The 27596-nt window shown below is 45.7% G+C and overlaps 1 protein-coding gene across 5 annotated transcripts in view; it reads left to right on the top strand.

The window, feature by feature from the left end:
• Positions 1-27596, top strand: part of ANKRD17 (ankyrin repeat domain 17) — a 91665-nt gene that overhangs the window by 22141 nt on the left and 41928 nt on the right. For 2 of the 5 annotated variants that reach the window (XM_086612308.1, XM_086612311.1), the window contains exons 2-6: positions 21010-21163; positions 21777-21933; positions 23211-23358; positions 24615-24762; positions 25719-25952. In XM_086612308.1, the coding sequence (XP_086468434.1) occupies positions 21010-21163; positions 21777-21933; positions 23211-23358; positions 24615-24762; positions 25719-25952 (841 nt within the window). Of the gene's footprint in view, positions 1-21009; positions 21164-21776; positions 21934-23210; positions 23359-24614; positions 24763-25718; positions 25953-27596 lie in introns of those variants that run through there. The other 3 variants (XM_086612309.1, XM_086612312.1, XM_086612310.1) reach the window with 2 other exon arrangements.

Here is a 27596-nt window from a genome sequence, read left to right on the forward strand (position 1 = left end):
CCAATCAGAGGATAAACCACAAGTAACTGTTGGGCAAGTTTGGTGCAACTGCAGGCGGAAACGGTGATTAGTCTTGAAGACTTCACGCAGGGGCCCGGCTGCCGTGCACTTGGGCCGCCTTCAAAGAAGGTGTAGTTGGTGCAGAATTTGACTTGGGTTCACTACCATCAGCTGAAAACGAACATTGCCTTGCCTCTGTTACTTGAGTTTGATGCTCTAAGTGCTGTGTGGGAGTACAGCTGGATAAAATGGAAGTACCGTGGGGTTAATCTGCAGTCAGCTTCTGCTCGTTTGGTTCTTCTGGTAGGTGTATCTTGACCGTAGGTCTTTGTTGACGTGTGACCTAACTGGCAGCAAGGCTTTTTTTGTTGGCACAGTTTGGGAGTTTTTGGCTTGTATGTGCTGGTGAAGGAATAATGATGCTACAGGAGACCTTCCTGTGCTGTTCCAAGAGAGGCGTAAACCCATAGTTGTGGTTTTGATGCTGAAGTTGATCAGCAGAGGAGTTGTTTAACTCATAGGGTGGTCAGGCACTGGATACAGGCTGCCCAGAGAAGCTGTGGATGCCCCATCCCCATCGCTGGAAGTGTTCCAGGCCAGGTTGGATGGGGCTTTGGGCAACCTGGTGTAGTGGAGGGTGTCCCTGCCCATGGCAGGGGGGTTGGAACTGGATGATCTTTGAGGTCCCTTCCAACCCAAACCATTCTGTGATTTTATGAACAGAAAGGTTTGCTCAGTTGGGAGAAAAGAGGGTGTGTCGTGTCTGGGCAGATGAGGACTGTACTGTCATATGCTTGACTGGGACTGACAGCACAGAAAACAATTTTAGAAGCTTTTGCCAGTAGAGGGGTAAATTTCTCTTCCCTGTGTTGACTTGAGGCTTTTCAGGAGAAGCAACCGTGTTCTGACCTTGGGGTTTTTGGAACTCTTGTTTGTGCCTGACTTCAGAGAAGTGAACTGGGGTATAACCCAAGCCCACGTTTGGCAGTTTCTTTACGTCCTTTGTAAGTGCATTTAAAAGAATTTTTTAAAACCCCTTTAGCTTCCTCGTTAATGTAAAGATCTTTCACCTACCTTGAACTGAAACTGAAAATGGTTGTGAACAAACCTTCCTGTCTTGCAGTGATAGCGGGAGTAATTCCTACCTGCAGAATTTAGCTTTGCCACGCTCCAGCTCTTAAACAGGCTAATCCTTTCCCTGTTTTCTTTCTCATAGTTTCTCTCCATCATCTTGTCTGTTGTACTTGGTACCTGTTTTCCCATCTTTATAAAGAGTTTGCCTGTGTGAAGTCAGCATTGGCTGCTGATGTGGTCCAGCGTTTCCTAGTGATTTGTTGCAGTCGTTCATGCGTTGTCTGTCAGGTCATCTTCTTTTTCTTGTCTTACTGTCAATAAGTTGGAGCACTGCTGTAGCATTCCATTTATTAAGGCATGATTCTTAAGTCCAGACTGCGTCTAGTCCCAGCCTCAGGTAAGGAATATTGGAAGCTTATGATCCTGACTGGTTCCAAGGTAGTAGGATTCCTAAGGTTTACTCCTAAGAAATATTGAGGTAGTGTTAACAAGAGGACCCCCACTTAAATCCTGTGAGTTTGTCTGCCACAAGGATGTTGAGAAGGTTTAGTTTCAGCTAGTGAAAGCAGCAAGAACGCAGTATGGAGCACCTTGAAGTTGTCCTGTTGTCTGATAGTCTGGATGAAGTAGGATTGAGTTTTTCATCAGGATGCGTGTTCTGGAGGGTAGGTACGACCTAATGTTTTGTTGGTTGTTTGCTTCTGGTCACTGTTGGTGCACTTGAGTCCCACACTCTGAAACAGCAATCAAAACCATCTGCTTTTCTTAAAGCTTGGGCAATCTCCAGCATGAAGAGCTCGTTACTGATGGACACGAGTGTTGTGGGGGTCAACTCAGATTCCAGGAGCGCTCGTGGTGAGTGAGAACTGGATGAGGCTGAAGGTGACTTGATTCAAATGCTGTTCAGAGAGGAAGTCTGGCCAGAAGGAAAGGGAGCTAAACGTGCTAACAGAAGAGGTTAAAATTCAGTCTTCCATTGAGGAGGTGGCACTGATAACCCTGGCCATGTGCAGTGAAGATGAGCAGGAACAGTCTTAGTGAGGTTCATCTCGCAAGGAAGACCAGGATGACAGAACTGGTACCACATCCTCGTGTGGCTGGTAGGATCACACGCCTTTTAGGATATTTGAAAGCGAAAATATTTTTTTTCCCCTCTCTTCAGTCAGCTGGAGAAAAGAGAGGCTTTGTGAGATGAACGGCTGAGATGTTTATGCAGCTTACTGATCCACTACGCAACTGTTGAGGGAGCGAAAAACCCTTTGTGCTGCCGCCTTCTTCCCGTGGCTCGGGGGAGTTGACAGAATGGTGCCAGTCTGCTGGAGCAGCGGGGTGGCAGTCACCTCGCCTGCCAGCCTCTGCGTCTGCAGCTTCACCAGGGTGAGGGAGGACTCGAGTGAAGCTGCCTGGCTGCTTCCCAGCGGCTCTCTCCGTGTCATTGTCGAGTGCTTTCAAGCAAATCATGGGAAGGTGATTCCCTTTCCTTTGAAACCGCTCCCCCCGGTGCTGCTTCCTCTGCCCCTTGGCTGGTGGTGTGAGGCGGAGCTCAGAACAAGCGTGTGTGATGCATCTTCTAGAAAAGCAAATCCCGTCTTTGAGTTCTGTTACTTGCCCTCTTCCAGTTAGTTAGTTAATGAAGCTAATTTTCAACTGCTACATCTGGATTCCCTTGTGTTACAAGTGAAAAATAGAAGCTGGTTGATGCCATTTCTGCAGTTCTTGAGCTGTTCCACCCTGACTCACAGGAAGAGATCAGAAGCTTGATGGTACAACTGGAAACCTTTGTCACTTACTGCTTTATCTTTTTCAGTAACAGTTTGTTCTTGGTACAGTAATATCATAGAATCACAGAATGGTTTGGGTTGGAAGGGACCTCAAAGATCATCCAGTTCCAACCCCCCTGCCATGGGCAGGGACACCCTCCACTACACCAAGTTGCCCAAAGCCTCATCTAACCTGGCCTTGAACACTCCCAGGGATGGGGCAGCCACAGCTTCTCTGGACAACCTGTGCCAGTGCCTCGTCACTCTCTGAGTGAAAAATTTCTTCCTATGACAATGCAGTTGCTGTGTGAGAAAGCTTTGAGGCAGTGACTTGGTGCTTGGATACCTGCTGTTGAAATGGTCAGCGTTATTCAGCGGTGGTGCCTGCCTGTGAGTGTCTTGCTAATTGGGATAACTTAACCAAGGCCTTGGCTAGCTGGTGGGATCCCATGATTTGCAAAGGTCTCTTCCAAACCAGGCTCTTTTAAGCAGTTCGTTCAAATCAGGTACTTAATCAAAAACGGTAAGAAAATCAAGAGAGACGTTTTAGGTGAATTTATTTAGATTCCCCCCCCCGACACGTCCTCTCTCTAAACTCCTATAGAAATGTGTAAAAAGGTTCTTTCCATGGCTAAGGTACTTGTCTCTTTTTTCCTGCATGTGCATAAAATCTCTTCACATCTTTGCCTTGCTGGAATTTGCTGGCTGTGTTGGCTGATAGGACGTCACATGCTCTAAAGCCGTAACCCCCGCTCAAAACAACCTGTTCCACTGCCTCAGCATCCAAACCACTCGAGAAGGAAATCTGGGTGGCTGACTGGTATAAATTATGGGATTCTTTATGGCCACCCCGTCCCGCGCTGCACAGTTCTTGCACAGTTTATTCCATTTCGTTGCACTTGAAACGGCAGCGTTCCTGTTAGTAGGTGATGGACTTGAACATCTTGGTTGTTGTTTTGGGAAGAAATGTGTTATTCCTGTCTCTGACTTTGGACAAACGTGTTTTAATAGGAAAAGGAACCCTGTAGTAGTAATTTTATCTGTGGTCTGAATATAGCTGAATGTTTGTGCTCAGTGGAGGGAAGGAGACGAAACGAATCACGATGGCGCTTGTCCTACTGGGAGCTGGTACTGGAGCTCTGTTCATGTAAACATTGAATAAATATTCTAAAATATCTTCAAGGAACAGATGTGATCAGAAGCACTAAGGGGAGAATAGAAATGAAAATTGTGGTGGTGTTTTGAAGGAACTTGGCACAAGATTTTTATATCAAGCACGTGAAGCAAATAGTGAAAAGGAAGGACTTGAAAATTGCTGTCTTTGCCTTTAAACTTTGGGGTTTAATTTCTTTTTCTAATAGGACCTTTTTTTTTGATAAGAGGTAAAAGGATGTAGTCAGATATAGTCAAATACTTGTGCATTGCTTTAGCTACCTTCACAAGCCTGTTAATTTACCATATGTAAAAACTGTTCAAATCTGTCGATTATGCAGAAGCTTTCAGCTGAGTGTGCCAAATAGAGGGGAAAAAAAAAAATCCTCAAAAAATTGTGATTAATTAGGTGTGCTTAACGGTAGTTTGTATTGAAGGAAGAATTCAGCTTGTCAGAATTTTAACCAAATGGTTTGAAATGGTTAGAAATAATTCCCTCCTTGCTCAGCTGCCCAGGCAGTAACAATAGGAATTCTAATCAGATACTGAACTCGACTGTCTCCTACGGTAACTTTATCCTTTAACTTCTCATCAGAAGGGAAGATTGGTAAACCAGGCCATACCAGTTCCTTTATTTTGAAAAAAAAAAAAAGACAACTTCAATTGCAGATGCCAAAAAAGGAGAGGGATTCTGCATTACGTTTCAGCTGGTTCCATTTCACGTTTTTGTTAGGCTCAGTTTTTAGATCCGGAAGTGTGGTCTGTTGTTTGAGCACAGGTACGTAGCTATTTCTCCATTTAACTTTATGGGACAGGAATAAATACCAATAAACCAAACTGGAATGACTCGAAGCAGTTGGTAAGCTCTTTGACCCAACTAGTCATATCTGACCAAACTGTTTTTGGTTAACTTGATAAGTATCTTAGATACTGCTTGGAATTGCTTGTGCTGCGTGATGAGAGATCCCGAAGGGAGATTGAGCAGGAAAATTATGTGCAGAAACATGGGTGTCCTTGAAGGACCTCTGGTTTCTACTTTACCTTCCCAGAACCTGACGGGTTAAATGGGTGTCCATGTTTAGCTCGTATCGGGGGCTAGGCAGTAGCCAGCTGCTCTGTCACCTTCTGACCCCTCCCCACTCGAGAAGGGGAGTCGGAAAAAGGAAGGAAGACCCATGGGTTGAGTTAAGAACTCAATAATTAATTGAGTTAATAATTGCAATAAAATGGAAAATAATCATGATGCTGATATATACAGGCAAGTGATGCATGGGGCATTTTCTCACCACCCCTTGACCAATGTCCAGTCCGTTCCCGGCTAGCAATCCCAGAGCAGGAAAATCCAGAGAAGAGAGGATGGGCCTGGGAGCAGAACAATGGGCAAGACTCTCCAGGATTGGTGACCATTGAGAAAGAGAGAGGCTGTCTCCAACCAACTTTCCAATTTATATTAAGCATCATGTTACGTGGTGTAGAAGCCCTATTTGCCAATTCAGGCATCAGTCGCCCTGGCCACGCTCCCCCCAGATGATGATCTCACGTCGGGGTTGTGAGCAAAACCAAGTGGAGAAGCTCCTTGGAAAAAGCATCTTCACTTGAGTAATGTAGGTTTTTAGAAGAGAAAATTGATTCTGTGATTCAATCCCAAGAAAACCAGGACAGTTAGATGGAGGCCACAGTAAGTCTGGACTAGCAAGTTCTTCCTTGTCACCTGCACAGGACAAAAAAAGGTTTTTTTTTTCCTGTAGTTTGCTGTGTGTGAGCGTTTGATTTCGTTGGGATGAACCCTTTACACGGATCTGGACGTGACGTGCTCTCCTTGAGGAGTTTTTCCTCAGTCTCCTGGCTCTGCTGCCGTGGTGGCTTTTACGCAGTAGCAGTGTGGCTGGGCGCTCCGCTGTTTCCTGGCTTTGGAAGATCAGGTAGGAGGGAATGGGACCTAAACTTGAATATGCTAAACAGAACAGCAATTTTCCTTAAACATTGAGGGGGCTGGAAACAAAAAGCAAACGTCTGCTATGTCTCAGTCTTTTTTTTTTTATTAAAATGTTTGAAAACTCTGTCTTTCCAGTAGCTATGGTTTTGCTCCTATTGTATGGTTTTTCTCGCTTCTGATGGGCGTTAGTGTCCACGTGTCTTGTTCGTTGGTCACTTAGTGAGCTGTTGGTCACGGTGTGGCATGGCTTGGCTAAAGGAAGTATCATGGAGCATCGAGAAAGATCACTTGTGGGACACGCATAATGTTTGTTAATTTTGTTTTTATGTCCCTGGAGTAGCATAATGCGTTAAAACCATGAAGAGAGGGATGGAGTCTTCCACTTGTACGGTGTCCTGCACAGCAGATGATGCTCCAGTCACTTGGATGATGGGAAGGGAAAGCTGTGACTAAGCCAAGCTACACGTTGTGTTGCTTGACAAAACAATTGTTCCGTCGTTCCTGCGTTTCGTGTTCCATCTTGGCGCTCAAGTTGATACTGTATTGCTGTCAACAAGCCCGTGCACACATGGGTGTTTCATTCATGGCAAAGGGAATTCTGAGTTGGACTCGAACAGAATAGCTGTTTGTGCGTTCATCCTGTCCCTCCTCCACACGTCCTCCTTCCCTTCTGCTGCTTCATCCTTCTCTGCGGAGCACTTGCTTCCTATTGTGAAGAACAGCCGAGCAAAACTACTTACAGGAGGGGATGATTTCCTGCCAAATTTGTGTAAGAAAACACGTGGGTGGCTTGAAATTGTTTCTGTTGGAAAACCAGCTGGTGCTGTGCAGTTGAGGCCACTTGCTCACTGTGTTTAGGCTCAGTAGCCACAGTGGGTGAGAGAAGAAATTTGCGTGCCCTTTGGGTGCCTGCGAACATCATACCTGGAATACACATGTCCGAGTATGTGCAAGAGTGATCAGAATTGGGAATCTGAGAGGATGATTTTTTTTCAGAGGAATAATGATAAAGAAATAGTAGTGGTGCTGCTGGGCATCATTTCGTTCAGTGAGAGCGGTGAAAATGCTGTTTGTCTAAAATAGTTATCTTTGATTTTTCAATTTTTAATTTTTTTTTTTAAGGCTCTTATTCCTTGGTGTTGTCTTACAGAAGCAAAAAGGTTCTGGAGGGAGTGTAGGTTATACATAGTGGGCAAAACAGGCAGACTGGAGTGGGAGGCAAACAGCTTTCCTTCCTTGCTGTGCTGGGAGAGATGGATGCGTGCCATCGGCGTGTCTCCTCCTCTCCAGGAGGGATTCGTTTTTCTGGGTGCAAACGAAGAGACAGTCTGCTGCCGTGGAGGGGACAGACAGGGAGGGATCGGGAGCGTGTTGTGCAGCAGGATTTTTTTGTAGTGCACGACACTTTCGTCAGTCCCTGATGGTGTTTTGGCCTCTACCTTTTCATTTGTACCTTTTCCAAGACGGGCAGAGAAGGCAGGGAGGGAGCAGTGGGCCTGACATGCCTCACCTGGGGTCAAGAAGGTCTCTGCCATGCTTCATTCCAGACATTTCCTCAACCCGCTGTGCTACTTGCACGAAATGCGATTTTCCTGCCCCAGGGTTGTATATCATCCTTTAAATGGCATATTTCAAGTTGGCTGTCGAAACTGATGCTTTATGTTCATTTCCACGTCGGCTCCTACTAAAAAGAGATAATGGGATGCTTTGGGGGGGAACTTGAGTTGTTTACCCTCAGGATGTTCTGCCTGGAAATGAAGTTTTTGGTGTGTATTACTGTGGACGTGGTTTGGTCTCTGGCGAGTATATACCATGGTACTGGTACAGCTGCTCCAAGCTTCTCTCGCGGCTTATTCCAGCTGATGTAACGGAAGGCTGTGGTTTGTGATCTCTGATCAGATAAGCCCTGAGCACCTTAACCAGCGTGGTAAACTGTGTGAACTGGAGTTCTTGCAACACAGCACCACGAGAGCAGGTTAGTGAAAAGCGTATCTGAAGAAGTCGACTGTTCCTGGAAACCCACGGTGCCGTTTTGTGCCTCTTGCTGTCCTGCTGCTGGTTCTCCTTCTTCAAGGGAAGTGAGTTTCAGGCAGGACGCTATGGAAATACTGCACTTGTACTATGATTTCTCCAGGAAGCAGCTCGTGTAGATGCTTGGTGTGTATCCTTGATCCTAAGCAGGAAAAAAAAAAGAGGAGAAGCGGGCAGGAGGGAAGCTGTAAGTGTCTTTGCTTCTTCCTTTATGCTAGTCTGATGTTGTACAAAGGTTTTAAAAGCTTTGAGACGCAGCGGTTGGGTGACTCCCCTGGCTGTTCTGATGGAGGAAACCTCTCCTGGTAGTTTTCAGATATGAGAGGGAGTTCACGATGTCTCCAGGGAAGTAAAGTCGGAGTTGTGCGTGCCGTGGTGAAATGGGCTTTCCTTACTTGTGCTAGTAACTGGATGGCTTTGTGGTTGGGAAGGGAAAGTTGCTTAAGGATTAGGGTTTTGTGCACCTCTGATCGAGATCGAGTAGTAGAGTTCTGCAGTAAATTGGTGTGATACACAGAGCCTTCGAAGTATCTGTTGGATTCACACAGGTTGATCATGCTTTCAGGGAACTGTAGCATGGTGGGTTCCTTTTGCCACGTCAAGAGTGCGTGATGTTCATCGTGGCCACGGAGCCAAGGCCAACTGGGCCTGCCGGATTGGCAATGGTGAGTGCCGGTGCTGGGTTCCTACCAAGGCTGTCAGGAGGGCCTCCTTCCAGCAGAACACAGAGCTATTAACTTGGACGTTCTCTGGAGGGGAAGGAGTTCCCTAGAGATGGGAGACATGGTGTTTGAGGTAACGAAGCAATGCATTAGGCATGAGGAGATCGGAGGTTTAGTCCCGAGGGTAACAGTAACTTCTTGTGACATGATAGAAGCTGTTTAATCCTTTTATTTCTGTTCCCATTGTTTCTCTTGTCCTGTGATCTGGTCAATCTATTTGAGTATCTGTGTTTGGGGATGAAAGTATGTGTACAAACATGGATCACTTGCCTTCTGATCTGGTTGAAGTGAAACACTGTTGGCTTGATAGCTTGTCTGCATGTCAAAAGTTTCAGGGAGTGGAGGTCTTCCTGTGTGTGCATATTGTGGCCAGCTGAATGCTGTGGCTTGTCTTCTGTTGGGAAGTTTTGTGGTATAAGTAATCATGTGAGCTGTCTTCTGGTTTGAGATTAAATTTAACTTCAAAATCAGAGCTGGGAAACATATAAATAAGTCATTTGACAACAGTTAGGGAGCAGGAGCAAGCTCTTGGTGGGAACTGTAGCTGATGAGCCACCACTGTGGTCCCTTCCAGATGCAGGGAGGAAGGAAGCCAAGCCGAGCAGGCTGATTGTTGGGAGTCGTGCTGACTGAGAAGGGCTTTCTGGCAGACTTCACCTAGTAAATCTGGAGCATCTCTTCGTGAAGACTGGAAGAGTCTGTGTTTTCTCTCTGCTTAACCTTACAGACGGGCATGCCCTGTCGGTGAAAACTCACCGTGTGGCAGTGTCAGCAGGAGACCTTCCTTTTGGATATTTATTTTGGGTGGATATGGGATTCCCCTGTTTTATATCACGTTTATTAAGGGTCAGAAGGGTGGTCTTGCCTGTAGTTGACATGAATAGCTATAAAGGCCTGTCCTTTTTTTTCTCTGAATCTACATAGTTTGCTAAGCTCAGCAGCTTCCTTGGCACAGACTACGGAGAAGCTGTTTTGGGTCGTCTGATGCCTGGCATCCTTGCAAGAGAAAAGTGTGTGTTAAAATCTGAGAGAACTGCTCTTAAATTAACAGAGTTGAGCTGCGCCGTTAGAAAATGCGGGTGAAGGCAAAGCCTCGCAGCACCGTTGCTCCTTAGAGCTTTATTGCTGCTGGCTTTGTCTAGGCAGAAGTTAGGATGTCGTGTTGCCGTTGTTCAGCTGTGCTGATCTACAATCCTTACAATAACAACTTGGTTCAGCTGGAAATGGATGGGTGTGCGCAGGTCCGAACTGAAACTTCAACCAAGTGCGTGGAGCCAGTGAAATGGAACAGGTGAAATGGCAGAGCAAATGCTTGCGAGGAGCTGGGCCACCTTTGCTTGTGCTAAGCTGCTCTAAACTCCCTTCTCCAAGAATTAGTTCAGGGTCTTGGTCTGTTCCAACAAAACCTGAGAGTGCCAGAGAAATGGCTGCTTATGGAGCTGTGAAAAGAAAAGCTCAGGATACTTGTCCTTGAAAACTCTGCAACCCTCTGAAGTTGACCAGTGATGAAGATAATACCTTATCATTGGGATTTCAAGCTTGGCTCTTACAGAGATAGCAGAATTTAAGCAATGTGTTTTTGCTTTTAACAGCTCTGGATTTTACTTTTTTCAAGTTTTCAATTTTTCCTTAGATGTCCTTTAAAAGGAGGATGCTTCAAGGTTCTAAATCAGTCGATGTGGATCTGTCAGTGTAGCAAGGCACTTCATGGGGAGTTGGGAAATGCTTGTATTGAGAACGCATCCGTAAAAGCTATCCTTGGAGCATGTAGTCATAGAATTATAGAATGGTTTGGGTTGAAAGGGACCTCAAAGATCATCTAGTTCCAACCCCCCTGCCATGGTCAAAGCAAAAGCTGAGTCCACTGGAAAAGGAATGTGACCAACTGTTAGAGAAGGATTTTCTCATTGTTGGGAGCTCACCTTCCTTAAACAAGGCTTAAGAGAATAATTAGTCCCTTGAAAGTAGGGCAGTGAGGAATAGGATGTACAGAGCACAGCAGGACTACTTAGTCCTCTTTTGGTGGTGCACGCGGTGTTCAGAGATGCTGGTGTTACTGTCACTCAAGGTGCTCCTCAGGTAGGCGTCCAAAATCTTTTAAGAGTAGGGTCAAGCCTAATGTACTTCATGATTTTTTTTTTTTTACATGTTGAACAACAGGACTGAGAGACTTGCACACAGCTCCATTGTACTGTACTCCTTATGTTCTCTGTATTCCTTAGTTCTTACTACTAGATTGACCGAAACCGGCCGTGTCATGATGAGGGGTCAGTCTGAGTCTGCGGTGATGGTCCTCAGAACGTGCTTTAAGTGCAAGCTTATCCAGAGAGACTTAGTCCTTGAGCTGTCCTTCAGCAGGAGGAGAGGTAGGAAGACTCCAAAAGGCTGTCGATACAGCTCAGAAGGCTTGTCTTGAAGAGCCTGTGGTAGGGTCTGGCTGGACAACCGGCTAGGTGGGCAGAGGCAGCGTCACCCCTCCGAGCTTTTTACAGCTGTCATGAGTAGGCTCTGGTTTGTGTGGCCTTCTAAGGAACTTGTTAAGTAGCTTAAGTGGTGCTTAACTCAGGTGAGAGTCTTAGGGGGCTGCAGTTGGTGTTCAAGTGGGACATTGGGGGATTTGGGCAGTGAGGGGAGAGGAGGAGTCCGGGAAGCTCAGTTGCGTCACGTCTTCTGTTCGTGGTGGTGATGTGTCCCCTCTACTGTGTCTCTCTGACACAGACTTAGGTGGTTTGGGAAGAGGTGACAGGTTCCTCGCTCAGGGCAGCAGCAGGGGCCTGCATAGGATCAGGCTGTCTGCTTAGTACCCTTCTGTTGTCCAGGTCACTCTGTGGAAAGCGGTTTCCAGTTGGGTTTTGTGACGATACGGGAACAGCTGTTGTCAGAGGTGTTACCGATGAGTCCGTGGCTCTGGTGTAGAGCACCGCGTCTCAGGGCTGCTCCAGAGGCAGCAGCGGTCCGACGTACTCATACACCATCAACACTTGGCTTCTGTGCTCAGTTCTTCCCAAGCCCGCTCCAAAAGATGTCAGTTCCTATCAAATCTTCACTTCCATCTTCTTTGTGGGGCTTGGGAGAGCGAAGCGCATACCTGTGTTGGTGTGGTTGGGTTGGAAATGTGTCAGCTTTTTTACTGGTAATATCAAAGTCTTGTCTGACGCTGAGCTCGGCAGGCAGTAAGTTTTAGGTGGTTTTTTTTTGTGTGTGTGTGTGTGTGCTTTTGATATCCTGCAGTTCATGTCAGAGACGAAAACTTGTATTTATTTTTTTTGTTTTCCCCTTTCCTGCTTAAATGTGCAACTGGGGCAGGGAACTTAATAACATAATGAGTTGAGGTGTTGTTATTTTTACGTTGGCATGAAATTTTTCTCGCACAAACGATTGCAGCTGAATACCAGCTAATGCATAAATTTGCTTAACGTGGAAGTGTGACAAGTGTTTGGCATGAAGATTTGAAGTGGGGGGGAAAAAAAAATAAACTGAAGGGCTTTTTCCTTGTGGTTTCACAGCCTTCTTGTAGCTTTAGTTTCAGCCTGCCTGCCTCTTTCCTCTTTGTTTTCCTTGGTGTTTGTGGAGCTGGGAATACCGAGTACGGAGGAGAGGAGGGACCTGGGTGGGAATACATCAGCACCTGGCTCGTCATCACAAACACACTGCAGCAAGAATGCAGGTGTCCCTGCAGCAGAAACTCCGTCGGTGCCGGTCGCGAGGACGCTGGTGCGCCGTTCCAGCAGCACGGACTGTTACTCTTCCCACAGTTCTCCCTCCCTTCCTCCCCCTTGTTATTTTTTTAGCAGCAGGGAGAGAAATGGAGTGTATGGTTGATGGAATAAAATGAAAGCGGATGCTGTTGAGATGATCCAGCTGCCGGGCTTCAGATTTGTGCTGAACAAGGCGTTTAGGTTTGGGGAGGGTCCTCCCGTGTTGGAAAGATGTGACTGTGTCCCGGATAACAGGAAGCCATCCTGGCTGGGCAGGGAAGAAATGCTGCTGTGAGACTTTGTCTGCAGTGAGAGTGCTGCTGTAGTAGCTGGGGAGGGCAGGGGAGGATGGCACAGCTTGTGCCTGTTTCAGAAGAGATTTGAATGAAAAACCACAAAAACTGCAAGGCTGACATGGAGTAGGGAAAGTCATCGGCTTTCCTTGGATGCAGTGCCAAGGAAAAACTGCCTTGGATGCAGTTTCACTCTCAGAACCGGGAAGCTGATCTTTAGACAAAGGAGATGGTGTGTCATGTAAATACCCAGTAAACCATCACTTTCACTTGAGAGCTATGTCCTTATAGATCAGGTGGCCGTAAGGTTTTGTTCTGGCCCCACAAAAAGGGCAGTCCTTGCCCCAGGCTTGTCTTCGTGAAGTTTTGATTGGAATTTTTAATATAATACATTAATAATGCTGTGAAGATCTGCATCTTGAAAGGACTTGAAACCTGTGTTAACCAAGTGGTGTTTTCACCTGAAAACATGTGGCCTTAGGTGAAGAAGCGGAAATGCACACTTGGCCTTAATATTTGGTTTGATAAAGTCAAAAGCTCTTCCTCTTTTAATTTCGAGATGTGTCTAAGTCGATTGCTTTGTCTCGATGTTTCGGATGAGAGTTCTTTTTCCAGTAAGCTTTCAACTGAGGTGGGTTAATGTATTTTGAATTTTGTGATATTCTGAGGGCTAAAAGGTAGCAGGGTGAGGACAGCAGGCTTGAAGGTCCAGCTTTAGTATGGGACATGTGAGGGGTTGAAAAAATTTCCTACTCTTCCTTACACTGAGCTGACCTGTGGCTTAGATGAACAAAAAATGCTGTACGCGTACGGTGTATGGGCGTTATGAAGTACCTTTGGAATTAATAGTGATTTGTTTTCCCAAGACTCCAAATGATTTTATCACACTTGAAGTGGAAAGCTGCAGACAAAGACTTGGATAGCCCATGAAGGTTAAAACCACGATGGAATCGCGCATCGTAATTTGCAGGTTTTGGGTCGCCTAGTTGTATTTTAGGTTTTGGATGCCGAAGTGAAAAACTGATGCTGGAAATACTTGGCCCGGTTTGCCGTATTCCAAATATATCTTTGTTTTGTTTTTATTCACTCTTACCTCACGAATCCCTTGATGCATGTTGAATGTTTCGATACAAGGCATGAAAAATACCTAGGGTGTTGTGCAAAGGAAACTTAACTGGTTATTAGTCGGAGTCGGGCTTGGTTCCTGCACTGGGAATGCTGGTTTATTTCCTCCTGTGTGTTCCCGTTGGAAGGTAATGGTACAAAAGCTCCTCTTTGGGGTTGTGAAGTGGAAGTGCTGTAGGTCCAGCTGGAAGTAAATGGCATTGCCTGTGAAAACAGTGTGTTGTCTCAGTGAGATAAGGACAGGGACAGCAGTAGTTACTCTGGCGCTGGAGGTGAGAGGTAAAACTGTGCTGGAGCGAAAGCCGAGATGATCTCGACTGGGAGTTGTGTGGGTGCAAGGGGAAGGTGGTGTAGTGGTGGGGCTGGCTCTGCTCTTGTCGTGGAGTTCTTGTAAATTGGGATTAACACTGCTCCCTGGATGAGAGTCATTGTAGCCGAGAGAGCACAGAATCTGAAGCTTCCTTCTTCTTCAGTTCAGTAACTTGTCCGTGTAGTGGGACTGAAGTTTATTAATTGGTCTGATAATGGTGGTTGTTTCGGTCTAGAGGTGGCTTAGCAATACCCAATGGACTTGCAAATCATTCTTAAATATCATATTGTCTTTAAAAACCTTTTGCTGCTCTCCAAAAATTTTGCAACTGGGAAAAATGGATTTGTTACAGCACTTGCCAAAAAAAAAAAAAGTCCTTCTGAATCTGAAGAAGGAAGAATACCAAAGGAATATTAAGGTCTCTTTGAGGTGGTGAGGTTGACTACCTGGCAGTAGGCACTAGGTGTTCCTTGTCCTCTAGATTCTTTGGGAGGGTTTTGTATTAAGTCTTGGTTCTCATAGGATCCGTTAGGCACCCTCTGGGTATGGAAGACCAAGCGCCAAGGGAAAAGTTGAGTTAACTCTGAACTTGTCATCGATGCCTAATACGAGACGAAATTCGTGAGAATAATCCAGCAAAAGCTGAGGAACAAACGTGCTGTTGGATTGCAAGCCTAGAAAAGAGGGGCCAGCCCCAAGAAGAAGAAAAAAAAGCCTGCAGAGAAAATACCGTTTGATGAAAGGTGTTTTCTGGGCCGTTTAAAATAGGTGTGTGGGCTGGTGTGGATCATGCACATGGGGTTTGAGACGCTGTTGTTCATGAAGCCTAAAACCACTGAAAGTTAAAAATGTTTCATCTTGTGATGTTAATGAGCGTGTCTCGCTGTTTCACAGCCATGGAGACGTGTTGTTTGCAAGACACTTGAACTGGATTTCACTCTTTCCTTGACGCTTTTTTAGGAACTATTTACTACTTTTTTTGAGCGTCTTCACGTAAGGCTTCAGGATGGAGAAAGAGTGTATTGTCTGTTTTCTTATTATGAACAACAGCTAAAACCCAGCAAGGAACTGGAGTTTCTTTGAGGAAGACGTTGCTGGATGTTTGGCCAAGGGTGCTAAAACCCAGCAAGGAACTGGAGTTTCTTCGAGGAAGACGCTGCTGGATGTTTGGCCAAGGGTGCTGTTCACGTTCTTCTGAGCAAGTGTTTGGGACGGGTTAATGACGCCGTGTCCCTGCACGTACCATGCCATTAAGCAACTGGTTGCCTCCCTCCATCCCAGTGCATCCGCTTTCTGATGGCACGTGTTAGAGTAATATGATGTTAGTTTCTGTAATTTGTATGGAATGTAGGGTCTGAAATGTTTTCTCCGTGTTAAATTCTGACTAAGTGCTACAAAGTAGTAGCAGGTACGTACTGTGTACATGCAGGATGGCCTTAAAGATAACGACTCGGGAATGGAATCAGGAAAATGGATTCTTGAAATCAGGCAAGGAACCTGGGTTAAGGAGAAAATGACTTTTAACAGCCTTTTTTTAATGCTTCTGGGTTTCCTTCTAGCATAGCTGTGATGGAGGAAGAGCTGTAAAACGGTGATACACGAATGCTGGAGATGAACAAATTAGTGAGCAGAGCTGTTCATGGCAGCTGTGTACTGGTTAGATGGGTAGATAAGGCGCTTGTGTCCTGCAGGATGGCCTGTAGTAGGTGGTGGATGCTGGAAATGAACTGGTTTCTGCCGTTGTTCATAAGTGGAATTGTCAGTTTTTGTTTTTATTAACGTTTAGCTAATCCCAAAGCTTGCTGGTAACGCTTTGTGGGCGACTATATTGGTGTAAAGTGTACGTAGTACGAAATGTTAGATCTGCGTGAAAAGAGCGAGTTCAGCCACCAAACCAAGGGACTTCTCAAGATCCCAGAGTCACTAGCCTAACCAAAAGGCTTCGCTTTGCCCACGCCTTCGTTCATTGTGCGGCATCAAAGATGATGAGAACTTGTTATCGTTGAAGTTGTGTGGTTGGTTGGTCAGAGTTGAACCGTGTTGTGGTCAGATGGGTACAACTGGTTTTAATGCTTTCGTCTATATCAACAGTTTTCACACTAAATTGCCATTATGTGCCAGGTCTTTCTGGTGAGAGTAAGATTGGAGTTGCTGTCACTTTGGGCTGGTGATGTTAGTTGAGGTATTGTAAAGAGACTCGACTAGCTTGAAGCCATAGTTGATGTGGTTCTAGAGGAGCTGTCTGGTGTTGAGTACTGTTTTTTTGTCTCTTTAAGTGTAGAAGATCTGAAAAGGCAGTTGTTTGCAGGTGGAATGTGTCTTCCCACCTCCCTCCCTCCTTGGCTTGACATCAAATTAGGAAGATGCTAATCTGCCTTTAGCCTTATAAGTAGTAAAATTGAAATCAATAGGTGGCTGACTCCTCTTCGAGTCCTTAATGCTTAGGTGCTTTTGAGTGGTGGTGGTTTTTCTTTTTTTTTTTTTTCCTTTGGTGAGGAAAACTCTTGGAGGAAGTTTGTTGTTTGACCTTAGTTTACATCTGTGGGAGACCCCGTGGAGGGATTTGTGTGGATTTCGAAGGCACTGTTATGGGGATATGAGGGGATGTGTACATCTGTGCAACCACAGTGGTGTGTGTGCTGATGGCAGCTCTAAATGTCTATGGCTCCATAGTGGGAGATGGATGAAGTTGGAGTCAATGTCAAGAACTGAACCGTTTCTAGTTGATCTGCAATCACACGGTGGCAAGAGCCACGGCAGTTAGAGCCAAGTAACTGGTGTATGATTTTTGTCCTCCTGCTCTAACCTGGTATTTATTAAAGTGCATGTTCAGTGTCTGGTATTTGGCAGTCAAAACATAAAATTACTGACATCTTGCAGGGCTGTTTTCAGGGCGTATAGGCATGAGTTCAGGTGGATCAGCTTTCACCTGGTAGAGATGTCTGTATGTCCGTGTACCAGATGGCAAAACAGTACGAAAAACGCAAGGGTGCTGTTGTTTACGCAAGGCAAGATGCAGCCCTGCACGTAGAGAAGTTGTAGTAACAAGTTACATCTCCTCATGGTGGTCTGGAGAAGAGGAGATGCCTTGATGCCGTGCTTCCTGCTTGGTGGGGAGAACAGAAGGAGTAAAGGGATCACCCCAAGGTTGGAGGAGGGAAAAGCAGGTGGGATTTTGAGTCTGGGCTTAAGAAACAGGTAAAGCAGCCGGTGTAGGTCTGTGCGGAGGGATGCACCGGCGGTGGGCCGTGCCGGAGCCTGGGAGCCTGCGTGGGGAAGGGACGGGAGAGGGCGAGAGCACGGAGCCCACTTGGGAGTCGTTGGAAAGCTTCACTGGGCAGGGAGGAGCTCACCTTTTTCATGAGAGGTGATAAAAGCGCGTAACGCTGCAATTGTAACTTCAGTCTGGTCTTAAAACCCTGGGGCAGTTTAGAGTCACTTTGTAGACTTGGCCTGGAAAAATAGGACTCGGAATGTCTGCTAGGGTACTTGTAGCATGAAATTTCCTTGAGGTTTGGATTCATATACCTGTTAACACCCTCCTCTTCTAAGCTGTTTTTAAATTTCTCTTTTCAGGTGTATTCCATTCCTCAAAACTTTAGGCCATTCTGTTTGAGAGGAGTCAGAACTTGGACATTTTGTTCTTCTGTCTTATTTTTTGATGATAGAAGCATCAAATACCCTAGAAGTGATTAGAGGCCAAGTCAACTTGGGCAAGTACAGAACATGAGGTTTTTATTCCAGGATGAGAGGAGGAGAAATCTTGTAAAAGGCCTTCTGTTGGGGACTGTCTGAACAATTGGATTATGTCAGAGTATTGTTCAATCGGAGAAATACTGACTGAGAACTCAGATGAAATATTCTGATATGGAAGGTGGAGCATGTGTGTGCTATTCTACACGTTTTGTTAAGTTAAGGGAAATAAAATACTTCTGAAGACCGTTAAGGAAATGTCTGTTTACTTGGCCTTGTAAATGGAAACGGTTTGTCTTCAGTTGTAGCTTCTGTGGAGAAGACAATGTGTTCTGAGAAACGAAAATGGAATTTTCACTTCTACTGAAGGAGAGTTTGACTCAACGGCTGTTAGACAGTATGTCTTGTGTCACTATCACCCATATGGTGTCCTGTGTCACGCTGCACCCGCTGGAAAGACCAGACTGGAGATCTGCTGAACCTCTCCAGCTGAAGGGCAATTAGTGAGCATGGAGGAGTGGACCTGGAGGCTTGATGAGAAGTTCTGCAAGTCGCCGGTTGAAGATGGATCTCTTCCACCTTTATGAAAAGAAACCCAGCCGTATTTAATGTCATAAAATAGTCTAAATTTGTTATTTACTACGTTAATTTCTTGAGATGTTGCTTAGGACAGCTCTCAATATAAATGTTCTCAAAATTTAGAGAAAGAAAATTCTCTTCTTGCAAGAGAAGTTTTTTTCTCCTGATAACTTGTGGTCGTCTTGATGCTGTTTTAAGTGGATTGCTTCTTGTTCCTGTTCTCCTTGCATTATAGTCGGGTTTTTAATCATACTGTGCTCATATTCTTAGCTGGAAGAAAAATAGGAATATTTTTCCATTTCAAACTTTAACTGCTTAAAAGACCTAACTTGAGGGGAGAGGATGTGAGCGAGGGAGAGATATTTTCCCATTTTGACTTTTTCTTAGCAAATATTTCATAGTGTTAGGAAGAACTGTGCCCAGGTGTTAAAATAGCTCGCTCCGATGAGATTTTTTTTTTCAGTTAGTCTGAATAGTAGGGATTTGACATGAGTCAGGTGAGCCAAGAATCCTTCCAGCTGCTCACTACTTTGCCTTTGCAGTGGTGAAATCTGTCGCTTGGCTTCTGAACAGCAATTCCTTTGTCGTGCTGCAGCAGCCTTAGTCCTCTGGAAGAAGACAAATAGCAAGTCCTCAGATGAACCAAAACGGGCATAAAAATGGCATCGTAGCGGATGCATGGAGCAGAGCTGGCAGCAACCAGTGAAGGGCTCTGATGAGGCAGGAGTGAACCTTTCCTTGGGGCTGGGGACAAAGCTTGGAGTTGCCTTCACCAGTTGGCCAAACTGGAGAGCTGCAGCCGGTGTCAGCGTCCTTGGGAAAAAACGGTGCTGGGGAGCAACATGCCGTGCTGCGGGACTGCCCCGTTGGTGGCGGTTGTTGGCATCAGACCTGCTTTCATCACAAGTTGCAAGTCATCCCCTTGGGTTTGTTTTATTGGATTGGGAGAAGGAGGGTAGAGGCTTCAAAGGAGTGGAAGGAGACTTCAGAGATGCCCTTGAGATGTTTAATGGTGTATTGGCAAAAGCTGTCTGACCAGAGATTTTGTCGTCAGTGGTATCGTGGAGGTGGTAAATTGAAGTCGTTCTGAAAGTAGTTCTCGGCCTATGTTCCTAAATAGACAAGGTGTTCAGGCTCAAGTTGGGTTCTAGTACAGACTTCTGAGCTGGAGGGAGACTACAGCAATTGCTCTGAGCTCTGCGCTTGCGACAAGACAATAGATGGGAGGATGGAGGGAGACCTGCGGGAGTCCTGGGATGAATTGGTCACTTCTGAGGTTTATCTGCCCACTTAGATTCTTAGGTCATTTATCTGCAGGAATCTGAACTTGTGATGCTCATGAGGCTGCTCTGAAACTTTGGAGACACAGATCAGTTTTAAGAATACAATAAATTGTGTTTCTGTCTCAATGAACTGTAGTCCACGTGGAAATAGATTACTGCTGTGCACTGACAGTAGCTGCTTTCATCCAAAGACAACTGGAGTTTTTGATCGTGTTGGAGGGGTGGCTGGCACAGTCTTGCAGGTTTTAGTTTAGACGGGTTTATATTATTTGTTTCTTGGGTTTTTGAACGTGCGAGATTTGTAGGGGGGGTGTTTAAAGTTGGTCTTTACAAACTAATAAATGGCTCAATGGTTGGGTCATGGGCTTAGGGGTGTGCTGGTGGAACTTCCACAGCAGTGTCTTCTCTGAACAGGCAGTAAAACACAAACGGATACTGGGAGCTTTTCTCTCTGATACACTGGTCTCTTCTTTGGTTTTTATGTGTTTCTCAATGAAAACAAGTGGGGAGTACAGGAAAGTAGGATCTTGAGAAGAACGCAGAGCACTCAGCATCTGTTTTCTGAAAAAGGCAGGTAGTATATTTTGTAGGAAATTTTTAAATAAATGTTTTCTTGAAGGTTTCTGTGTAACCTTTCTGTGTTGCATTTGAGTTGATCACATCTGGAACATGTTGCTGGTCCTTTTTTTGTTTTTAATGTTGGATTGGGAGACATCAGACTTGAAAGAAGTGAGATAGCTTAGAAAAATTTTCTGCAGGTCAGAAGAAGACAGTCGACTCTACAATACTGGTGAATTAGTTTGTCTGGTTTTGTTTGCTAGTAGAGCTCAGTGCTATTTGGGGGTGGGTTACTTCTTCGAAGGACGACTGATTTGGGTGAAATAGAGTAAATCTGTCGTTGTTGTGTGGATCTTTGGTGCTTTGGGGAGGGGAAAAAAAACCCAAACCAACAGCTTGAGCAGAAACTCATGGCAGCTACTACCTTTAGGCCTTCTGCAGTGGTATCTATCCTTTCACTTTTCACTCCCTGTGTTAAGTTGGACTTGAAAGCTGTAGAGAGCAGCGTGGAGGTGGGAAATCAGTCTTAAACTTTCTAGTATATCATGTGGCTTTTAGTTACACAGCAAGCGAAAAAGATGATAAAAGGTACATTTTTTCTGTGTGACTTTGGAAAATCTCGCTCCTTCCGTTGGTGAAATAATACCCTTTTGAGTCAACTGGGGATAGTTTGCCTAACAGAGTACTTGAGGGGAAGAAACCACCGTTGCAGTCAACATTTAAGCATTTGCCTTTTTGTTTTAGGTGTGTTTTGGTTAGTTACATCACTCTTAAGTCAGATCTGTTCTTTTTCAGGTGGAATCGTTTATCTTAGACCAGGATGATCTTGAAAACCCGATGCTGGAAACGGCTTCGAAATTGCTTTTGTCAAGTACTGCTGATGGTGCTGACCTGAGAACAGTAGATCCAGAAACCCAAGCAAGATTAGAAGCTTTGCTTGAAGCTGCAGGTAAGTACTCGTGTCCCATACAGGTTTAACCCCCAAGCCCTTACATGTGAGACCGTACTGGAACTGCTTGCATGAGTCTAATCCATATGAGCGTGATGGAAACACAGAATGTAATGTGGTGCGACCTTGGCAAGGTTGTGCAAGTCGTTGACGAGAAAGAAATTCAGTAAAGCCTTGCAAATTTTAGAAAATCAGAGTTTGCTGTGAAGGCTTTGCTTCTAATCAGGTTCCTCCAGCGCTGGATTTCTGAAAGCCTGAGCAGAAATTGAAACTTGACCTTGTCTTGCAGCCTCATATCAAAAACTAAATTCCTGAGTGAGGCTTTGGGTTGTAACAATTAGAGAACGAAGAGCTTTACTAGTTGATTACACTAAGTAGTTGTCAACACTTGCAAAGTAATGCCTTCTGTCGTTTGGAAGGTTTCGTCCGTGCGCATCACATGTGAGTGCAGCCTTTAAGTTAGTGTTGTAAACGATTAATCCCTTCGTTTTGGAAGCTATAGTGGGTTCTGCTTGGAATGTTTCTGCCAACAGATCTCTTAGGCTCAATTTCAACTTGTTTGTTTTCTCCTTTTCTGGCATGCGTACCCTCTGGTTGTCAATTGGAACGCAAGGCATAGGTAAGCTGTCTACAGCTGACGGTAAAGCCTTTGCAGATCCTGAGGTGCTCCGCAGGCTGACGTCCTCGGTCAGCTGCGCGTTGGATGAAGCTGCCGCTGCACTCACCCGGATGAGAGCGGAAAGCACAGCGAATGCAGGGCAGACGGACAAGTAAGCCAAAGCTCACGCTGCGTTTTTTCAGTACCTTCATAATTTTAGAAGCAGTTGTTTTTGTTGTGTCACTTCTGAGTCCACGGTGGTGAAACTCTCACTGGAGTGGGATTAGTGTTAAGTTGTCACCTGTGATTCTCCTGTTGGGTGTTCCTTGGCGGTCAGTTCTTGCAATGGGAAGCAAACCAATTAACAGTGCTTAGGAATCAGAAATCACGCTCCAAGTAAATTAACTTGACCAACTGCAGGAGTAAAATCTGACTGTGGGCCATAGAACTTCACCAAACTATAGCAAATCCCGAAACGGGTCATTCAGTGGTAGCATGAAACTAGCTTTGGGACCACAATAAACCCCAGTCTGTTGGGTTTGGGATCTTCAGAGCACTTTTTTAATTGAGGAAGGAAAACATTGTTGAGGGACTGGAGCTTCACAGGGGTCAGCTGCTTTCTCCTGTCGGGTGAGACCATGGACAGAGCCTTGGTCCCAGAGGTGCTGCTTTTTACCTGGACTTTCTGGCTTCGTGGGATTTTGTCTTACTGGGATGTTTACAAGGGAAAGAAAAAGGTTCCCTTCTAGGCTGTCATGAAGCTTCAGTGCAACAGGAGGAGAGCGTTAGTAGGAGCAACCAAGTGCTGCTGTCCAAGTTGGCAGTTTGCTCCTTATCTACTGAGTTGCTCCAAAGAAACGTTTCTTGGTGTGTCCGTCATGACACACGAAGAGGAGCGGAATAATTTGGGGTTAGATCTGTGGGGGTTTAACCCAGCTGGCCAGTGACCACGACGCAGCAGCTCGCTTGCCTTCCTCCTGTCTCTGGGGAATAGAGAATTGGAAGGGAAAAGGGGAGGAGACTTGTGGGGGGAAATAAGAACAGTTTAGTAATTGAAACCAAATCAAATAAAAAGTAATAATGATAGAAATTCAAACCAATATTAATATATGCTAATATGTAAAAGGTACAAACAAGTGATGCACTGTGTAATTGCTCAGCACCCACTGACCAAAGCCCGACTCATCCCAACTAGCGATCCCGAAACAGAGAAGTCCCGAAACTGCGACCCTGGAAGAGCGAAAACCCCAAAAAGGGAGATGATAAACCTGCTTTGATTGCAGTGCTGTAAGGCTAGCCTTTCCAGAGGGAAAGTTAATACTTATTTCTTTGATTCATAACAGATAACCAAAAAAGATTTTGTGCATCTTCCTGGCACGTTGGATTTTTACTCTGCGTGCGTTTCAAGCACAGTCCATGATCACTTTTAAATCCTTGGTGTCTCACCAGCCGCAGCTTGGCAGAGGCTTGTTCCGAAGGAGATGTAAACGCTGTGCGGAAGTTGCTCATCGAAGGCCGGAGCGTGAACGAGCACACGGAAGAAGGGGAAAGCCTCCTTTGCTTGGCCTGCTCAGCAGGATACTATGAGCTTGCGCAGGTGGGTTCCCGAGCTATGTGTGTATTGTACAAAGAGAAGTGTTGGGGTAATGTGTTCCGGTCTTAGGCACCTGGAAGGTGATTTTAAGGTAGTGGAAAATGTCAGTTAATGGGTAAATGAATCATAGAACCATCTGGTTGGAAGAGACCCTCAAGATCATCGAGTCCAACCGTTCCCCCTGCACTGTCAGGGTCCCTAAACCATGTTCCTCAACACCAAACCCACATGGTTCTTAAACACCTCCAGGGATGGGGACTCCACCACCTCCCTGGGCAGCCTGTTCCAATACTTCACAACCCTCTCTGGAAAGAAATTTTTCCTGATATCCAACCTAAATTTCCCCTGGCGCAACTTAAGGCCATTCCCTTTCGTCCTGTTATTCACCACATGGGAAAAGAGACCGACCCCCATCTCCCTACAACTCCCTTTCAGGCAATTGTAGAGAGCGATAAGGTCCCCCCTGAGCCTCCTCTTCTCCAGACTAAACAGTCCCAGCTCCCTCAGCTGCTCCTCACAGGGCAAGTTCTCCAAACCCTTCAGTAGTTTTGTTGCCCTTCTCTGAACCCACTCCAGCACCTCAATGTCTTTCTTGAGGTGAGGGGCCCAAAACTGGACACCGTACTCCAGGTGTGGCCTCACCAGTGCTGAGTACAGGGGGACAATCACTTCCCTGCTCCTGCTGGCCACACTGTTTCTGATCCATGCCGGGTTTCTGTTGGCTTTCTTGGCTGCTTGGGCACACTGCTGGCTCGTGTTCAATTGGCTGTCGACCAGCACCCCCGGGTCCTCCTCTGCTGTGCAGCTTTGCAGCCACACTTCCCCAAGTCTGTAACACTGCAGGGGGTTCTTGTGGCCCAAGTGCAAGACCCAGCACTTGGTCTTGTTGAATTTCATACAGTTGGCCTTGGCCCATGGATCCAGTCTGTCCAGGTCCTTCTGTAGAGCCTCCTGACCCTCAGGCAGATCAACACTACCTCCCAATTTAGTGTCATCTGCAAACTTGCTGAGGGTGCACTCGATCCCCTCATCCAGATCATTGATAAAGATGTTAAAGAGAACAGGCCCCACCACTGAGCCCTGTGGAACACCACTGGTGACCAGCCGCAAGCTTACTTGGAAAGTGCATGTTGCTGGTGCGTTCTTGGTGCTCACTTCTCTGCGTGGTGGTGGAGGTTGGGGCTTGGTGGAGCGTTTCAGCCACCTCAACCTGCAGGTTTGTCGCTTGTCAGTGGTGTTGATGGCCCTTCTGTTGGCAGGTTCTCCTGGCGATGCATGCTAATGTAGAGGACCGTGGGATTAAAGGCGACATCACCCCTTTGATGGCTGCTGCTAACGGCGGACACGTCAAAATTGTCAAGTTGCTGCTAGCTCATGGTGCTGATGTGAACGCGCAGTCGTCCACAGGTAAGTAAGCGTGTTAGAGCTTGTTGAAAGCTACTGGAAAGCTCAGGTTTGCAGTGTGTGGGAGACTGTGTGGAAATTTGGGAAGGCTGGCTCTCAGCCAAGCCACGCAGAATGCTTCCTGGTGGTTTTAGTCTTGAGCTTTTGCATTTTTTTAATGGAGCTGTAAAATAGTGGTTGTGGACGTGCGAAGGTGGATAAGATTGATGAGAAATTGAGAGCTGTTTGAGTATGTAGAATTTATTGTCATGTAGTATTTTAAGCACGGTTTCAGAAGTTTCTGTGTATATAGAAAATTATTTGATGTCAGTCTAGGAAAGCTGGGGAAAAAAGCAAAACATCAGAAGATAGCCCCCCCCCCCCTTTTTTTTTTCTTCCACCTCTTCCCATGACAGTTAGGACACTGCTGTTGAAGTGGCCATATTGGGATACTTTGGTAGTCAGTGTGGCCTTGGAGAGTAGTTGACAGTTATGAACAAGTGGAGTACTGACCCGGAATGATGACTGCAGTTGAGGAGGGAAGACACTAGTTTTATTTTTTTTTTTTTCATTGAAGTAGTCTAAGTAGCTAATACTGCTTTGACCTTTAACTGCTTTCAAGGCAGCAGTTCATTCTGCTCCTTGTTTTGAGCTTGCCTTTTTACAGCATAATATGTCCCTGCTGATTAACAGGAAAGGGATTTTGTGACGGAAGCTGGGATTAGCCGGAATGGAAATGGGAAGAGAAATGCATTGATACAGTAACCAGACACATGGAGATCTTCAGTCTGTCACCACTGAGCTGCTTTGTGCAGTTAGTTTCTTTTTCCCCCCTCCCTGTAGTTCTTGGTCTGTATCCTGAAAAACCCTGTTCTGTAAGGTAGCCAGGTAAAAGCGATGAGTTGGAGCCCGAGTTGAAGTTCTCAGTGTAGAAATTGCATCAAATTCTGGTTTCAAACCTTTTTCTCCTCTGCCTTTAGGCAATACAGCCCTGACATACGCCTGTGCTGGAGGCTACGTAGATGTTGTGAAAGTTCTGCTGGAATCGGGCGCCAGTATTGAAGACCATAACGAGAATGGCCACACTCCTCTGATGGAAGCGGGAAGTGCCGGCCACGTGGAGGTGGCCAGAGTGCTGTTAGAAAACGGAGCGGGCATCAACACGCATTCCAACGAGTTCAAGGAGAGCGCGCTCACGCTGGCTTGCTACAAAGGTACAGTCCCAAACTCCGTGCTTGTTCAAAAAGGTGGAAAAGGGTGGCAGGTGTGCCAAGTCTTCTCAAGGATGTGTTTATTCAGCCTTGCTGTTCAGGACAAAATGAATTTCAAGGCTGTGAATACAAAGTTATGCTGATTTTGATCCTGGCTGTGATACCACATGGCATCACCATATATACAGTGATGATCAGTGTGGAGAGCGTAAGTATCCAGATAGAAGCCTTTTGTCCGAGTCGTTATGGTGCATTAAAAGCTTCTCTATTAAATGAATTGGGAGATGAGGAACTAATAGGCTTGGTCATGATGATGAAGGGAGTGGAGCATCTCCCTTCTGAGGAAAGGCTGAGGGAGCTGGGTCTCTTTAGCTTGGAGAAGAGGAGACTGAGGGGGGACCTCATTAATGTTTATAAATATGTAAAGGGTGACTGCCATGAGGATGGAGCCAGGCTCTTCTCAGTGGCACCCAATGATAGGACAAGGGGAAATGGATATAAGCTGGAACAGAGGAGGTTCCGCTTAAACATGAGGAAGAACTTCTTCCCAGTGAGGTTACCAGCACACTGGAACAGGCTGCCCAGAGAGGTTGTGGAGTCTCCTTCTCTGGAGATGTTCCAAACCCGCCTGGACGCGTTCTTGTGTGATCTGATCTAGGTGGTCCTGCTCCGGCAGGGGGATTGGACTAGATGATCATTTGAGGTCCCTTCCAATCCCTGACATTCTGTGATTCTGTGAAAAAAAAATGCAAAATGTAGGGCCCTGCCTTTTAGGTGTCAGTGCTTGGGCAACAGACCTTGCTTGCCTCCCGTAGAGCACTAGGCAGCTGTCTTGCATCACCCAAGGAAGGGATGAAGATGTTTAATTAAAAGGCCAGATGTGCTCACACAGCTGAGCACTCGTGTTATAGTCTCTTAGGACGTGTTTTATTAGAGCAGCTCTTGGCATCACAGAGGAACGGATGTCTGTAGCAGTGGTGCCTCAGTAGAAGATGGTCTTAGTCTTTCATTTATGTTTCTTTTATCTGCCTTGACATGGTTGCTGCATGATGTTGTAAGCCATGGTAATGTTCTTTTGTGGTGGCTCTCAGAGCACAGGCTGTGGTGGAAAGAGGGGAGTGGGACCCCAAAACATTCCCTCCCTGAGAAGTCGTGCTTGGGCTCCGAATCCTGAGCGGAAATTGGAAAGCAGAGATGAAAAATTCAAAGTCTGTGCTTAGTGAGTTGTTTGTTGTGACATATGCGATAGAAGTGGATATATTCAGGCTTTTATGTTTTGCTCTTGATCCATATGTGATATTTCTGGGTTTTGCATTTCTGCGTTGCTCCAAAGCTCGTGTTTAGGGCATAAAAATAAGTTCCTATTTTTTCATGTTGCTTGCTTCCTGTAGTAGAATGACATGTGCTATTTGGGACCAAGGTGGTCACTGATTGCTCCCAGATAAAGGAGTAAGGGTGAAAAGGCAGCATAGCATCTTTTTGGGCATTATCTGTGCTATTCATGGTGTTGCTAGGTGTAGTTCTAGTTCTGAGGTTTAACCATGGTCATGTTGAGTTACTAAATGAAAATTTTTTTAAAAACTTTGCTTTATATGGTTACATATTATAGTGGTCATGACTGTGTAGCCAAGTCTGCTGCACCTGGCA

Source organism: Tauraco erythrolophus, chromosome 5, assembly GCF_009769465.1.
Source record: "Tauraco erythrolophus isolate bTauEry1 chromosome 5, bTauEry1.pri, whole genome shotgun sequence".
NCBI lineage: Eukaryota > Metazoa > Chordata > Aves > Musophagiformes > Musophagidae > Tauraco > Tauraco erythrolophus.